At 42.8% G+C, this 18,128-nt stretch overlaps 1 protein-coding gene across 37 annotated transcripts in view; it reads left to right on the forward strand.

The window, feature by feature from the left end:
* ptprda (protein tyrosine phosphatase receptor type Da) overlaps positions 1 to 18,128 on the forward strand; it is a 292,760-nt gene that overhangs the window by 206,687 nt on the left and 67,945 nt on the right. For 20 of the 37 annotated variants that reach the window (XM_088424686.1, XM_088424614.1, XM_088424675.1 and 17 more), the window contains 2 exons: positions 12,583 to 12,728; positions 16,468 to 16,609. In XM_088424686.1, coding sequence (XP_088280812.1) covers positions 12,583 to 12,728; positions 16,468 to 16,609 — 288 coding nt within the window. Of the gene's footprint in view, positions 1 to 12,582; positions 12,732 to 16,467; positions 16,610 to 18,128 lie in introns of all 37 variants that reach the window. The other 17 variants (XM_088424682.1, XM_088424666.1, XM_088424683.1 and 14 more) reach the window with 1 other exon arrangement.

Genomic DNA, 18,128 nt, shown 5'->3' on the forward strand with positions numbered 1-18,128 from the left:
CTTGTTTGCTATCACAGGAGCTTAACGGTTCAAAGGATTCCCAAATCCAGTGCAGGGGCTGGCTGCAAAATGCGCATGCGCGTCACTTCTAGCCGTGTACGGGCAACATTCTGGGGATCGCTCTTCGCTACCCCGATGTTTATTGGTCAGCGCGAGCCTCCGTGTGGGTTTTCTGCGGCAAATATCGGGGAAATTTGGGGTCATTAAAAACGTTAAAAGTCATGAAATGGATTTTGTGAAATTGAAGGCATTAACAGCAATAACTCATTCAGTCGCAAAGACTTGTTTTTTTTGTTTTGTTTTTTTTTCCCAAGAGTCCGGACATTTAATCACAGGTTATTGCTTTCTATTTTTTTCAAGTGTTTAGTAATCCAATTTTTTGAGTAGTTTGCCTGCACGTTTACAAATAAGAGCAACACCGACAGTTGGTCTATATATATATATATATATATATATGTCTATTGTTTGGCAAAAAATGACTGTTGCATTAAGAAGAATTCAGTAATTCCTGATAAAGTGTAAAGTGGTTGACTAAATTAGGTACTAGAAGTCGTTCTGAAGTATTTCAGTGTAGATGCTATCCTGACAAAAATGGATATTTATTACTTTGATGTATAAAGTAATGCATAAAGTAATTACCGTATTTTCCACCCTATAAGGCGCACCTAAAAGCCTTATTTTTTTAAAAGCTGATGGTCCGCCTTATAATGAGGTGCGCCTCATATATGGATCAATTTAGGATCAATAGCATTGAGAGCTAGGAGTTATTTGAGTTATTATTGTTATTACTTTGAGTATTACTATATTGTGATTGAAAAAGTTTGAAAATGTGTCATTAATTGAGGCTGCGCCTTATAATCCGGTGCACCTCATAGTGCAGAAAATACAATAATTGCTACAGATAATTGGTACTAAAATAATCAATTACTTTAGGTATTAGTAATAATCGTCGGTAGTGATAAAATAATTGATATTTATTACTTGAATATATAACGTATTGAAGTGATGCAACGCTCTAGGTACTACAGTAATTGATATTCATTACTTTCAGGTGTAAACCAATCGATCGATTCAGGACATAGTTACCGAAAGTAATTTATTACTTCGTAGACAATTCCATTTCGGGGACTCCTTGAGGCAAACCCTCGAAAAAAATAGCAAGCCGTCGCACGGACGTAAACGTGAAACGGCGTCTTTGGGATCAAAACGACACGGGAAAATCCCGGACGCTCTGCACGGAGCCGCGCGCTTTACTGTACGGTCCCCCCTTTGACATCGCCGCGAGCACTTAGAAAATTTGGCCCGGACTCAAACGGAAATGGCCGAGTCCGGCGGCGGCGTGAGAGCTTTCGACTAAGAAATAAAGCCTAATAAATACGTCTCGGCCTCCCAAAATGTCAACAACGCGCTAACGAGAGAGATGGGGGGCGGGCTGACAGGAGGGAGTGATAAAGTAAGATAAAGTGCGGCGATGAGCGCAAGGTGAGAAAGACGGCTCTCCAAAGACGCACTTGGCTCCATCACGCCGCCCCACGTAAATGGACTGTGACAAGACGAGCCGGCGGCGCGAACATTCCCCGCGTGCGCCGAGCGGCGCCGCCTGCTCTCCGGTAGCCGGCCGGAGGCGGAGCTCTTTCTTCCGCGGCCCTCCGGGAAGGCGAGGATCCCGAGGCGGTCTCCGCGGAGACCGAGGGCTTACGCCATTAACCCCCCTCCCCCGACCGCCGCCTGCGGAACGGCGGTGCGCGCAAGCTGCACAAATGCGCTGAGATCAGTGCGCCGCCTCGCAATCTCGGGACACCTGGAGTGAAAGCGAAGCGGCCGCCTCGGGCCCAACGGCCGCCTTAATGCGCCGGATGCTGTTTTGCTCATTTAGGACGCGAGGCCAACGTTACCGATGGCTCTTCACAAATTCAGCTGCGCTACGTGTTTTTGCCGTGAAACGGGTCCCTCTGCCGGGTCCGTCAACATCTCGCCATCTATGATGTTTACCCGCTTTGTTGAAGCCCTTTATCGGGCTATTTTATATGCATATAGCGTACATTTCGGACGATAAGCCCCGACTTTTTTCTCATGATTTGAGCCCTGCGGCTTATCTGCAGTTTTTTTTGTTAGCCACCAGGGGCAAGCCACCAAGAAAGCAAATCTGTCCGATTCGTCAAGCTGCAGAGGGTCACGACGGGTTTGTGTATCGAGGGCCAAAAGCTTGCTATATGCTTGACACGCCCATGAACTCCAGAAGAGCCGCGTGGTAAAACACGGCCGGCAAACTATCACTTCGGGAATTTTGCCGCTACGAAACACCTTTACGATTCGACTAAAAAGGACTACCGTGACCTAAATACCATAAACAACTCCAGGTGAGCTGACACACTGGGGAGAGATGAGGAGTCTGAATTGATATCATTTGAATCAACTCAGATTCTCTACCTCAGTTATCGAGTAGTGTTGTTTACATGACGCCGTTTGCTGCCACCTATAGGACGGGAGAATATCGTCCGACTGCGGGCGGAAGCCGCACCAAGCGTAAGACGAAAGAAATATTAGGGCGGTGTGCGAAAAGTACGATTTTTGGCAATCATCTTGAAAACTCTAGCGGTCACGCCGCGGTCTCAAGTCATCGCTCGACGCTTACGGCTAAAGTATTCGCTCGGCGCATGCCGTAAACATTTTTTCTTCTTTGTTTTTCGGCATCTCGGTTGCGCCCGGAGTCGAGATGACATTCGCGTAGCTGTCACTTCATGGCGGAATCGCCGCAGTCATAAGTGCACTTAGATAAAGGGTATTTTGTAGTGTGAGGTGCCCTTTAATTACATTGCCACTTGCACAACATGTCAGTATTATTGGCGATGATTTGCTCGGCTCAAAAGGGGGAGGATCGCGGGCGGTGGGGGGGAAATTGCTGGGCTTTTGTGCCATTCTTTGTTGAGAGCTTGAGCGATCCATACGCCGAGCCAAATGGCCGTAAATAATACCCTTGCCGGAGAGGTCGGCATTCAGCGAGTTAATAACAGGCCACATGCGCCATTTAGACATAATTGCGCGCTATGTTGTTGACAAGGGGCTGGAGGAGGCGCATTTGGACGCCGACCACCGCCGCGAGATGCGCCGCGCCGCGCCGCGTCGCGTCGCGTGCCGCCTGAATCCTCGGGAGCCGTCAGCTGAAAATCTCAAATGCAATCGGGTGCGGTGAAAGCTGTTTTGCGTAATTTGGGGTTGAAATCACAATAGGCTTTTCTTGAGAATTTGCTAAGGCTTCCGTGTTTTGCCGTGTGCCAGAAGCGCTTCGTCTTCGCGCTAAAATGCCGATAAAATGTTGCTGTGTTTTCTTTAAGATCTTCTTTTGCTATAATCTGTTTGTCCGTTTGCGCGGCGTTAGCGTTTCACATTTTTTTAGGGTTAGGGTTTTTTGTTTTTCTTTTGAGGGGGTTGCCTTTTTTTGCTTCTTCGAAGATTTGAACGTCGAGAGCATTTAATTTGAAAAGTGGTGAGAGGTTTGTAGCATCCAAATAAACAATGAATGAATGAATAAGGAATTTTTTACCGAATAATACCTTGTTTTTTTTGCACATTTGTAAGTAAATTGTGTTAGTCGCTTACCCGCACTAGGGTCACGGGCCTGCGGGAGCCTATCGCAGCTGCCTCCATGAAGTAGGGCGGGGCACAACCTCAACGGATTGTCAGCCAATCACAGGGCACGCAGACGGATAACCATTCACACTCACAAACACACTTAGGACAATTTGGAGTTTCCAATATACCTAGCAAGCTTGTTTTGGGGAATATGGGAGAAAAACGGTACCCGGGTAAAACCCACACGGGCACGGGGAGAACATGCAAACTCCACATAGGAACGCCAGAGCCGGAATTGAACCCACATTTGACCTCTTCAAACATGTCACCCGTATTTGAATGTACATATTCAGAAATATTTGTATATGTATATACATGCTACTTTCGAATGTTTGCCGAACAAAAATTTGTAAAATATGCAAATAAAATGAATAAATATGTGACTTATATATATATATATATATATATATATATATATATATATATATATATATATATATATATATATATATATATATATATATATATATATACGTAGGTATATATATATATATATATATATATATAGGTGAGGCTTTTGTTGTCGTTTTTTTTACCTGGTTCTGGATCCAAGGTATCATTTCGAATGTTAATGAATGTATTTTTAGCATTTAATTTGCACGCGCGGCATTACTCAAGGTCTCGCTAGATGCTTTGGGCTCGGCGTTAATGCGAGCGCCTTGGCGGCGCAAACATTAATGAGCAGTTTGGTCGGCGTGCCGGCTCGCTGTTTAACCTTTAATCTATGTGAGAAAACGGATCAAGACGTTAACTCAGCGGAACGCCGAAGCACCTCGCGGCATTTTGCGACAATCTCAGCACTTATTTTTGCCATTTTATTCTCCCTCGCCCGGGTTTTTAGTGCCGCTCGTAAAATATAGGAAAAAATAGAGACTCCGAGCTGTTAGTCAGGGTGTCGACACAACGGCGGTGAATGAAACTGTCATTTCTTTACAGTGGATTTTGTGTCGTCCTCTTTCTCCAAATATTGCACTTGGATGGGCCTGTGTGTGGACTTCATTACAGGAGACAAACGCTGGCTCTCCAGGGCAAACATGACACCTGGCCGCAGACATCGCTATATAGTCCGCGCCCGCCTTTTTCGCCTCCTTTATTGGCTTTACTTTTTTGGTCGCTAAAACCTGTCCTTTTCTATTCTTTGAAAATATCACCCGTCTATATCTTTTGTGCTCCTTCCGCCTCAAATGCCATCTTGTGTCGACAAGATGTTGCCAAATACGAAACATGTACGGTAACTATAACTATGTCTATGGACGTTATGTGTTTTTGAGATCTTCCTCATGACTCCGGTTTGACTAAATCCCTGATTAGAAGGCTAAGAATCCACAAACACAGTAAATTACGCTGTCGTTTTATGATACGGCACACGACTGCTGTTAATGCAAGATGCTAACTACGTATGAAGTTCGTGCGGTGCATTCAAACGCCATCGGACATTCCGCACTCGAACAGAGGAATAATTCATGAAACTTTTAGAACTTCATATTTCTAAATATGGGCTTCCTATCAATCTATAAATAGCAGTCTATAAATTTACCGTATTTTCCGCACTATAAGGCGCACCGAAAAGCTTTAATATTTTTTAAAAGGTGACGGTGCGCCTTATAACCAGGTGCGCCTTATATATGGATCAACATTGAGCTTTGTCGATGGGGAACGAAGTGATGAAGCAAGCTTTACCTGTTTCTTTTGTGTGTTTACAGTTGAACAAGGTTGCTCATATTGAGTTATTATGCGAGTGAGAGTTTAGAGTTATTATGTGAGTTATTATTGTTATTACGTACTTTGAGTATTACTATATTGTGATTGCACTGGAGGAAAAGTTCCCTGATCTAAATGTTGCATTACATTTTATACCTTGTTGTTAAAAAATAAATTGTCAAGGAAATACGAATAAAATCAAACAAGAGTTAATAAGAGTTGTTCATTCATTTTGGGAGTGAATGGAGTTGTCAGAAAGCTGCTTTGGAATCTACTGATAAGGTTTGACTGCTTCTACTGTTTCGCCTTATAATCCGGTGCGCCTTATATATTGAAAACGTTTGGAAATATGTCATTAATTGAGGGTGCGCCTTATAATCAGGTGCGCCTTATAGCGTGGAAAATACGGTATATAGATAGTAAATATCAAAACGAATATTAGTATTAATTACATATACTGTATATATTTATTGTATGTATGTTTGTATGTTTTCTTCTTTTTTTTTTTTACTCCAAGTGCGAAGCACGATAACTACCGGCGGTTTTACTGAAGCGCTAGCACCATTTAATGAATCGTTCCATTGCCTCGTGGATAACAAAATGAACACAAATGCCTTTGCCGCGTTCCAGGCCGCCGCTGCCTATCCTATCAGATAATTAACTTTTTTGCGTCTTTTTTTTTTTCCTTTTGCCAAGAGACCGCGCCGACTACCAAGCAGCCGGCACAATTAGAATGACTTATCTCCGCTCTTTTTTTCTCCCTTTCTTTTAAAGAGGCAAAACAAACAAATCTAAATTTTCTTCTTCCCACTCTCTGAAAGGATTTGGTTTACAAATTTCCGAAGGCAAATGAAAGTCTCCTTATTGTTTCGCACGGGCGGCGGAGAAAAGCCGGGCCCGGCTGTCCCGACGTCTCGCCCGCGAAGCGTTTCAATATTTATGTTGGCGTTTTCTGACGGGAGGAAATGGAGTCTTTTCATGTCTGCTCGCGTAGCTCGTCTCCTCGCAGCTTTTAAAGCCATCTGTTTGAGTGGGCCATTTTATTAAGTGACAAACTGGATCCCGCTAGCGCGCTAATGTGTCCCGCGGGGGAGGGGGGAGGGGGGGGGGGGGCGTGTGATGAAGACATGAGAGGGCACAGTCGCTTTTTTTTCCCCTCTTTCTTTTTCCCTTTGCAAACATCGCAGAGACAAGCGAGAGCGTCCTCACGCGTGACGGGCGTCTTGAATGTGGGACGGGAACATTAGCTATTCCTTTTGAAGCGGAGCTACGCTCACCTAAGAGCTCCTGACTCTGAGAAGTTCTTTAGAAACCCCGAGAAACACGGAAGGGGGACGCTAACGTCTTGTCGGAAGGCTTCGTATTTATGTATGGATGTCACCATTTAAAGTGCATTTTGCTGAAGGTGTGGCTTTGGAAACTTAGGTAGTTATCTTCTGATTCGTTCCAGGTACGCTATGAAGTCCTAGTGTGCTCCTTTGAGGACATCCTGGCCTTTTCATTGATGTATCATGTGTTTGGGAGGATATACCTAACCGTAATTTGGGTCAGACTTTTTTTCGTAGTTTGGCGGGTACAAATTGAAGCTAATTCTGGTCTTTTCGGTTCTATTCTAGCAAGATAAGGTGCAAATAGAAGCCTTTAATGAACGGTGCGCTCTTCATTCCGGTTCACCGAAATCTGACACAAGTCAACAAAGACTTTTCTGTTTGCTGAAATAGTTTGACCGCCGCTCAGCGGAGCAAAAATCGCAGGAAAATCAATGTAATAAATCCGCATCTCAAAAATTGTAATTGTAATGGTTTTATACGGTCCAAAATTTGGACAATGATTAGTTTTGTACACAAAATCTCGCACTATGACATCGAAATCCCAGAATGGTTGCATTTTGAAATTTTACATGTTTTAATCATCCGCCGGAAATGCCACAAGGAAACCGTAAAGAGGCGATAGGGCCGAAATATCGGTTAACGGCCTCCTCCACATTATGGGTACGATTCGCACGTCGATTCGGAAGCCGCGTCCATCGGCGGCACGGTGAATCGGCATCCCATTCCCGGCGCGCTAATGAACAATCTTTGGCAGGGCCGAATCCCCTTTCAAGTCGTCGCTAATTGGAATTCTGATTCGGGTTTCCGGCGAGGATCGCGGCACAACATGCGATGCCAGTCAGCCAACGCTTCTAATTAAGCCGCCGCTCCGCTCCTTTTCTTGTGCGCCTAAAACCCCCTTTGTGAGCGCGCACAATGCCGAGTTTGTTTCCCCGGGCGTTACAAAAGACGCATTTTTTATCACAATGCGGCAGATAGCGAGCGCCGGCCCTCAAGAAACCGCCGACGTTTGTTCCGCCGCCGCTGTTTGTTTCCTCAAATTTGTAACGGGGGGTCAGAGTTCGGCTTTTTCGCCGCCCGGCGAAACGTCATCAATATCACCCCGCTCATACGGCGCGGCGGAGAGAGGTTAATGGCGTCGTCCGGACGCTCCTTTCTTCCCCTGGAAAAGGCGGCGCGGTTATTGTGCGGCGCGCACGGGGATTAATTATCGGCCGGCGCGAGCCAGCCTCACCCCGCACGTAAAATATTCCGAGGAAACGGCCCCCTTTCATGCAAATGAAATTAAACACGTCAGTCATCGGGATGGTATGAATGCGCCTCGCCCTCCGTCCGACTCGCGATGGAAGCGAAAGCGGCTTTATCGGCGCTCTTTGATTCCTGCGCTTTGGCGGCCCCGCTTGGAAACGCTGATGAACGACGCCCGACTCGAGCTCGTATCAAAGAAACTTTTAAAGGGCCGTCGGTTCCGTGACGCCGGCCACGCCGCGGGTCACGCGGCGGCCCGGCTAGGAAAATCTACAGCAGTGCTAGGCCCGAGGCGCAAAAGATTTTGAATGATTTCATATGGTCGGAGCGATTTTGCCCACCGATGACTTCATTTGAGAAGCGAGCTTCTAATTTTGCGGAGCAATTTTTTTTTTCGTTTTTCCTCAGGGGCCTGAAGCTAGGCTTTTATAAACTGTGCTTGGCTAATACCGGTGCTTCTCAAATAGTGGGGGCGAATGACTCCAAGGAAAAGGCTTTGTTTTTGTCATGTGAAGTTTAATTGCCATAAAATAAGAATTTTCATATTTTTAAAAAAAAAATCAGACACCTTGATGCACTTGGATATTTTTTTCTGTTTTAGACTAAGCTGTAAACCATCCAAACGCTGTAAATAAATTTGACATGAAAGTTGATTTATATTGCTTGTATTGCAATATTTATATTGCTTATATAAAGTTGATTTATATTGCTTATATTGCAATATTTATATTGCTTATATGAAGTTGATTTATATTGCTTATTGCTTACCGTATATTGCTTAAACGTATTTACAATTGAGTTGGGGGGGTGCAAAAGGTTTTCTCTTTCCGAGGGGGGGCGAAATATATTGAGAAGCACCGATTTATACACTGAACTGTTTTTATTCCTTCAATTTGTATAACAGCAATATGTCTTAGAAGGAAGCTAAATTTTCACATAATAATAATAATTATAGGGTACTGACATTGAAGGGTGAATGTGAAAACATTGAGGATTCAGTTCCAAGAGTCGTGAGAATATTTTCATTCAATTTTTGTTTCAATTTTCATTCAATTTTTTGTGTCATTAATTTACTTGACATATTTATTTTCAAGGTGACATATACGAGTTGCTAACACACTGTATTTTCAGTTTGAGTTAAAAGGAAGATAAAACCTGAAAATTCTAATGAATTAAAACGAAAGGAAAAATACAATGCTTTTCAAAACTCTGAACTATTGTGAAAGTAACAAATAACATCACAAATATTTCATACTGTAATAATATACTTTTAAATGGATAAACTGTGACTTCTTGATGAAAAATGACATACCGACCGTAGGTCGTTTCCGCTTCACATCAGTAAGCGTTCATTTTGTTTTCGGCGACCAAACATCAATATGCCTGCTTTTCTGTGGTTCAAATGTGTATTTTCTCCGCTTTTACACGATTGAATCAGGAGAGTTTGCCAAAAAATAGCATCATATTATTTTTCTGAACTCGCTCAAATCGTTTTTCCATTCACGTTTGTTTACATTTATGGTCCACGTTCACTCGTGCCGCTTTCGAGTTGCACTCAAGCCGACGCCAAAAGCTATGCAGAAACTCAACCGAGCGTATGCTTTGCACGCCAGGATCCCATCGGATCTCAGGCGCACAAAAACCTTCTCGTATTCTCATGTCGGCTGCGTAGCATGAATAATAGCCGTGTAGCAATAACGGCAGCTGTATGGCAGCTAAGAAATATCATCTTTGTGCTCCGTTTATATCATCGCTTATTTAAGCACCATCCGCTCTGTGAAAATGTGTTGTGAAAGACGGCGAGCGGCAACAGATCCTCTTTTTTTTATCGCTCGAAATTGCCATACAAACACATAAATGTTAAGTTTGGATGGGGCTGCTACCCGCCGCGGGATAGTGAAGGCGAAGCAGCATGCGGCCGGTTATCCGAGGTGACCGTAAACGACGGCCGGGGTCGCCAGGCGGCTCGGAACCATGGCGCCTCCTTTGTGCGAGGAACAATATCTTAGTCCTTAAACGGGGGAAAGCGGCGTGTGGGTCCTTATCCAAGGTTATTTTTTAATAATGATTACTTTCACGCGTTTTAAGAGGCCCGAGGCCGCTCCGCAACTCATGGGGGATCATTAAAATGTATGCGCGTGTGTGTGTGTACAGTACATGTACGTGTATCCGGGTTTCTGAGTGTATACTCGAGTGAACAGATGGTGCTTGGAGAGTTTGTTTTTTTTGTTGTTGTTGGGTTGTTGTTGTTTTTTTTAATGCCATGGGAAACAGCATCACGTTTTGATAGTTTTTGTAGTTTTTGAGTTTCCTTAGCAGATGTTTACGATTGAATGTTTGTTTTCGCCACAAGGTTGCTTCCTGTTTTGCTCAGTCATAAAACATTTGACAAAGCGTTTGCTTTGCGGAATCCTTTAGACTAATGCTTAGGCTTTACATGTTCAAGATTTTTTAAACTTATCAAACTTTTAAAAATGTGTCTCTGATAATCACAAAATGAAAAAAAAAAAAAAATATATATATATATATATATATCCCATATTAGACCCAAATGTGCAAGTATGTTAACAGACTACAGTACGCGTGGAACAACACAAGCGATACATGCATATAAAAATATACTACCCAAAACCTGTTTATGAAACAAAACCCGCAGGATCGAGAACATGTACGGTATATGAACACGAAACCGGAAAATGCAAAAAACATGCTTCACATACTGTACTGTTTATAAAATAACAGCAATACAGTACTGTGCTGTACTTAACTACAGTATAGTATACTGTACTGTATTTGTAATGTTGAGTTTTGTCCGTCTTGGGAAAAAAAAATACGTATTTTGAGTTGTTGTGTTGGCATGATTTTTTTGCATAATGTTTGCCTGCGTATTATACTGTCGCGTCGCTAATTGCAAGTAAGCGTTCCGTTGATGGTCGCCGAGGTCTGCCGATTCTTCTGCATACAAAAGAATTTTTGATGCCGTATCCATCTCTTCCTTGATTTTTGATCAGGAGCATATTATCTTCTTCGTCCGTTCTTTTTCATATGGATGTAAATCAATAACGTCAAAATCTTTTGTAAATCCAGCCAATCTGGTAACAACAAAGAGTTACTTACATGCCGCTGTTTTGGATCTGATGATCGGAGATTGAAAAATGAGGACACGGTTCGGAATTGCGAGCGGGAACTTCCGGCCTGCGCGCTTCCGGATAGCTTCCGGTTACCGGAAGTTCCGTTGCATTATAATATAATATATTCCGTTAATATAATATAGTCGTGGAAAATTTAACGCATACGTTTTATTTTTTCTTTCCGGGTTCGTGGTTGGCAATATTTACTGTAATGTCTTAGACTACGGCGTTACAGCAGCAAGTAATGCATTATTACTCCCGACACTGCTTACTTGAGCGCTATTCCTTGATGCTAGTTACTACTTTCCTATTACCTAAAGCTTTGTTGCCATCACGTGGCATCTGCCATCATTACCACCGGGAACACAATGATGCATTTATTGCCGGAATCGTTGAATTTACGTCTAATACGGCGGCAGTGCGGCCAACGATTTGGCCAGCCGCGTCCGTGGAAACGCTAATACCTTGACGTCACGCCTCACTCGCAACCCCGTTGCGTCGTCGAGCGCGTCCGCGCAACCTTACCTATCAATTGGCCGCCACGCCCCGAATGACGCGGGATCCGCAGCGCGCGGACGGGGACGCCAGATATCCCGGCCCGCTTTGCGCCGGCGGCAGAGGCTCAGCTGCCCGTCTGTTTATCGGCGAGCCCTGCGGGTTAATTTGCTCCTCGCTCCCGCCGCCGCCGCCGCCGCCGCACACACACAAACAGATGAGGCACTTCAGATGCCGGGCATTACCTAATGGCCTGCCGCAAAGTGATTGATAAAAGGAGGCCGGCGGCCCCCGCAGGAGGACAGATGGAGATCACCTCGCCATAAATCTGACGCGCCGGCTTTTTTCGGCCGTCATATCGAAGCTGCTGGAAAAGAAAACAACAGTACGCGCGATCGGGTTCGATCGCAAGACCGTACTTGGTGCGTAGCCCCCATGGCTCAGAGGACGACCACGGGGAAAAGACTTTGTTTTTGTCACGTGAAGTGTGATTGCAATAAAATAGCAATTGTCATCTTTTTATTTCCAGACACTTTGATGCACTTGGGTATTTTTTTTTTCCGTTTTACACTAAGCTGTAACCTGTACAAACGCTTTAAAAAATAAGTTGTTGAAATTTGGTTTATATTGCTTTTTTATTTTGTTAATCTTATATATATATATATATATATATATATATATATATATATATATATATATATATATATGAATATATATATGAATATATTGGGTTTTTTTTTTTAGTTTCATGCATTTTGAGTCACTTGGTTGATTATTTTCAGGTTTCTTTTTCAGTTTTTGACTAAGCATTACCCTGTAAAAACACTGTGTTTGATTCTGGCCCTGCCTTTCCTGTGTAGAGTTTGCATCTTCTCCCCATGCCTGCATGTTTTTTTTCTGGGTACTCTGATTTTCTCCCACATTCTGAAAGACATCAAAGCGCACTACGGTGTGGCCCCCGGGCCTTGAGTTTGACATCTGTGATATAGGAAGATCAAGCCGCAGGAGTTTTTTTGATGGTTGTCATTTTCCCCGTCCCACAGCGCCGCCCAAGTTCTTACGAACGCCCAACGACCAAACGGGCGTGCAGGGCGGCGTGGCCTCCTTCATCTGCCAGGCCACGGGCGACCCGCGGCCCAAAATCGTCTGGAACAAGAAGGGGAAGAAAGTGAGCAACCAGCGATTCGAGGTATTAGGTCCATTGTTCTGATGTAAAATGCTCGCTGACAAACACCCGCACTGCTTCTGGGCTGCTCCTCACGCAAGCACGCACGCAAAAGCGCAAATCCATCGCTCAAAGCTGCCACGGTGCAAAAATGGATCTTTGACGTTTATTGCCGTCAGTGGCGGTGAATGGGTTAAGCGTTCTTCCACGAAATGCCAGCCCAGGTCACTTCCTGCAAGTAATCCGTTATCGTTTTTTGATATATGTCAGCCAACGTATTTTGACAAGTAGAATATTTAAACTCATTCACTGCTAGCTAAGTAAAAAGGATTTTTGACGTTTATATTCGTCACTGGCAGTGAATGAGTTTAAAACGTTGATGTTTGTCCATTACGGTTTTATTTTGATGATAGGTTCCACCGTTGATGGCAAAATGACCTGGGACTAGGTCAAAAGAAATGTCTTTGGGATTGAATGAGTTAAAAAAAAAAAGAAGTTATTTTTTTTATTTGAAGATATACTTTTTGAATAACAGAAGAATGATCTAAAGTAATCTAGTACTCTGGTACCGAATTATGTAAAATAAGTGGCTTCTCAATTTTTATAATTACTGGAGTTACTAGAATTGTTTGTCTGGACGCTTAAAAAAATGTAAAAATCTGTCTTTGGGATTGAATGAGTTATAAAAAAGTCATTTTTTTCTATTTAAAGACGTATTTTTTGAATAATTGTCTAAATAATCTATTACTCTGATACTTAATTACATAAAATAAGTGGCTTTTCTTTACTTGAGTTGCTAGGATTGATTGTCTGGACTCTTAAAAAACCAAAATGTGTCTTTGGGATTGAATGAGTAATAAAAAAGTCATTTTTTATCCATTTGAAGACATATATTTTGAATAAAAGAATTGTCGAAAGTAATCTATTACCCCTGTACTTGATTACATAAAATAAGCGGGTTCTCAATTTACTTAGTACTTGAGTTAATAGGATTGTTTGGACTCTTAAAAAAACATAAGAATATATCTTTGGGATTTAGTATTTTTAATTTAAAGACATCTTTGGGATTTTTCTTCTTTTGCACCCTGGCAGCTCGCTCCAAACGTACACCACGTGGACAAACGCAAGCACAATTGCCGGCCCAGAACGCTCTCCTCCGGTCCGGCTTTCAAGCCCATTTACCCGTTTGTCCATGTAGCGTACCGCCCCCAGCGACATCCTCATTCCGATCCCAAACGCGCTCCTCCACCCCATAACCATGTGACAGGTGTCGCGGCGGAGCTCTGATAAGACTTGTATTCATTTCCTGCGTCAGGCCACGAGATGGTGACGCCGCGGTTTGAGCGTCTTATCAGAGTCGACGGCATGACTTGTCGCGCCGACGTTCATCCCTTAACGCGCAACATTTCCCCCGCCTTCCGCCGCCGCCGCTTGCGAGCATGGCCAAAGAAATGTTTGAAACTGTATAAAATGAAGTTATCCTTGTTGAAAGGGTGAGTGTGTGTCGGTGTGTGTGCGCTACTCCTAAAACAATCGGGGTGTTAAGTTTTGCCGGCGAAATTACTCGTGAACTTAATTTGACTGCCTTTTATGTGCCGTAACTTCCGGACTGTAAAGCGCACCCGCACATAAGCCGCAGCACGCCATCATATGTTAAACTCCAACATATTTCCAACACAACACCGACGGAATAATGCAGAGTAAAATAGCAATTCAAACTAAAAAATCAATACATCTGCCTACCTCTGTTTAAATAGTTATTTTATTGATCAAGTAAACACAAAAATCATATATATAATTTATATATACTATCATCTAACTATATACGTATAAATATACATTTATACGTATACATCTAGCAATCAAATTTTTGCATTTGACGTGAACTTTAATACAAGATCTTGTAAATAAGTTTCATATTCTTGAAACTCTTTTTGAGCACAGCCAAGGATGAAAGTATTTTCAGTTCTATTTCATAGTTGTTCCATGAATTGACACCTTAAACCGATTCACACATTTGCTTTACCGGCAGATAAGCCGTACTGGACAAGAAACGGCAGGGCCCACATTATGAGCGAAAGTTGCGGCTTGTTGCCCCAAATTTACGGTGCCTTACCTTTTGGTAATTACCGTAGTTACCCAACCGCACGGTTAAAAGATGCAACATATGAGCATAACAACGATTCTGACTGCTTTACTTCATAAGCTACGGTGCTCCACATTCTGAAATTATATATTTACAAGAAGAAAAAAAAAAGATACCAGGTATCTTGGTTACCTGGTTAATCAAAAGTTTACAGGAGGTCAAATTAAGTTCACTGTAAAATCTTATATTACATTTCAGACTCATGCTGAAGTCGAACGGCGAAAGGCAATCTTGAACAATTTATGGGTAGTGTTTGTGTGTGTGGGCGAATGCGGAAGTTTTGATTTGTTGAAACCCAAGTTTTGAGTTACGACACAGGGCTTTCTAGACATCAGTGAGTACCCAACGCGAGCATGACTACGCGAAAAACAATATCGTCCTGTTTTTGTTTGTTTGTTTGTTTTTGTGACCATTCTGTGTCTCGTGCATCCGAATAACTTGTCTCTTTCTGTGGAGCTACATCTACTTGTGGTACAATCTAAATGCTGCCCTGGCCAACGTTGACTGTTTGTGCTTCCTTTCTGTCTGACAACGCTATAGGGGCCACGCGGAAAAGGAAAAAAACTCATATATATATATATATATATATATATATATATATATATATATATATATATATATATATATATATATATATGTATGTATATATATATATATATATATATATATATATATATATATATATATATATATATATATATATATATATATATTTATAGAGTCTCCCACCCAAACATTTGAGCCCATTAAAAAGCCCAGAATGTCCTCTACTGAGGACACTAGGACGTAGTAGGATAGCTAGAGTGAGGACATTAGGACTTCATAGGGTAGCTGGAGTGAGTAAAATTTGTTGGTAAAATTCTGGCCTATTTTTGTATATTTTGATTACATTTTGTAGCACTTGGACTTTATTTTAGAAAAAAAAAATGAAAATCATAATTTTTCTTCAACATCATCAAGAGCTTGACTACCTACTAATGACAATAAGTATAAACAAATTATTACACAAGAGCAAATGTGTTGTTTTTGTAACATCGTAGCTATTTTCTTGAGAATGTCCAATTTTATCAAAGAAATTCTGTTCATTATAGTCTTGTTATAGTCTGTTTCCCTATATATATATATATATATATATATATATATATATATATATAAAACACAACTTGAGTCTGTTAGAATCAAAACAGGAGAATGCATTTGTAGCTAGTAGTTTCCTAGTAGACTCCGTTGACGGCATCATAAGATGGAAAGGCCTCCCTCCCTCCCTCCCTCCCTCCCTCCCTTTCGAGCGTGGCCCCCATCCTCCTCGGTCCCATCGACGCACATTGTTTCCGGCTGTCCACCGTTAGCTTTAAGAGTGTGGGACACCTTGCAATTGAGACGGCCGAACCATACGTGCCCATTCTTAAAGTTAGACGAGAACTCGGTCACAGATTAGCAAAGGGACTTTTTCTGTATATTCCTGTAAGCGTGTTCCACGTAAGCATCGTCATTCTAAGAGAGCACTCGGATGTGACCATCAAACGTCCCGACTGCGTGTTCCCCGTGCGGACGGTGGTCCCGCGTCCCCACCAGCCCCGATTCCCCTTTAACACACCGCGTCTCTCGCACCTGCAGGTGATCGAGTTCGACGACGGCTCCGGCTCGGTGCTGCGCATCCAGCCGCTGCGCACCCCTCGCGATGAGGCCATATATGAATGCGTGGCCTCCAACAGCGTCGGCGAGACCAGCGCCACCACCCGGCTCACCGTTTTACGTGGTACGTCCGCCCGTGCTGGGGCAAGTTTGCCGTCGGGCGTGGTGGCTTTTACAATATGCGGTCAGCAGTTTGTATTCCTTTTTTGGGGGGGTTTTTACCTTAATTCCCCAACTATAAGACGCACCTTTTTTTCCCAAAATGAAGACCGAAAGTAGACGCGCGTCCTATAAATTAGAAGAAAGATTGATCCGTCATCCAGATGTGCATTTTTATATCGACTCCATTCTTACCAACAATAATTACCGTAACGGCGTTACGACGTTAACGGCGGCTTGTGTTAGCTAAGGTAGTTACTGCATCTTTTTCAATATAAGAATTGAGCAGACAGACCCAGCGTCCGTGTTTCGCCGATTTCAAAAAATGTATATACGGTCTTCTGAATTTGACGTAGACGCCCTCCAATTTACTGCATCCTTGGCGACCAACGGGGATTCACTGTATGTTTGTCTTTTTTTTTTTGCTGCGCAACATTCTAAGTCAGTTAGCCGTTTAGCCGAGTAAGTTTCTTCCGGATTTGAAGTCATTTGCATACATCCTGACACAATAATTAAGATGCCAGTTAAATTATGCAAATGGACGTCTGTTCCTCCACCGGCGGCTGTTTTTAATGCTTTCAAATTAGCTGTGCTGTGACTTGACCGTGCGAAACGAGCCAAGACTGCCGCTTTTATGTACGCAAATGATAAAAATGCCCCCGCCGAGTCGTAAGGGGGGTTTTGGAAGAAGGCTGAGGTATGTAACCAAAGCCCCGATTGACTGATTAGTCTCCATCATCCACATTTGTCGGTGTCGTGACCGTGGGGTCCCGAAGTAAAAAAAAAAACAGGCAACAAATGCATGTCAACACAACATGTAGTAAAACTGAGTCATTGATCTGTCTTATAAGAAGGCGTGGCCGTGACGTGATTCGGCGTAAACAAAAGCAAAATCATTTTAACGTACTGACATTTATCTTCCTACGTACTTGTAGGCTAAATGATAAAAACATAGCGTTTGTTGGCGTGATGCAAACCTGGTGTTTTCCAGCATACGCCGACAAAAACAATACCCAAAAAAACGCAATGTTTTTTGCATTGAGCTTAAACGTTATGTTCAATGTCCTTCATATTTACACGTATATACGTTGAAACATACTTGTAAATATGTCTGAGCGTATTGTCAAATATTTTGGAACATACTTGCTAATTTTTTCAATACACGCTTGTAGGCTAAATACATAGGATTTGTTAAAATGATAATAAATACTGTACATCTCTCGAATTCGATATAACAGGCATCCGTTTCAGGTCCGAAGATGACTACGCGCGGAAGATTAACTCGGACGTTTGTACAATTGACGAGAAGATAGGAGAGGATGTTCGGGAGTTAAATGGCCGCCGGACAAATGAATATTCGGCCTGTCGCAAAATAAAGCATTGAAACTTCAAGTCATTTCATTGTTGCAACATTAGTTCGAGCATTTACGCGCTCGGGTTCGTTGCCTCACGCTTGTCTCGTTTCCGCCCCGCCCCCTCCCCTC

The sequence above is a fragment of the Hippichthys cyanospilos genome, chromosome 1 (genome assembly GCF_059441005.1).
Source record: "Hippichthys cyanospilos isolate Australia breed blue-spotted pipefish chromosome 1, RoL_Hcya_1.0, whole genome shotgun sequence".
Classification (NCBI taxonomy): domain Eukaryota; kingdom Metazoa; phylum Chordata; class Actinopteri; order Syngnathiformes; family Syngnathidae; genus Hippichthys; species Hippichthys cyanospilos.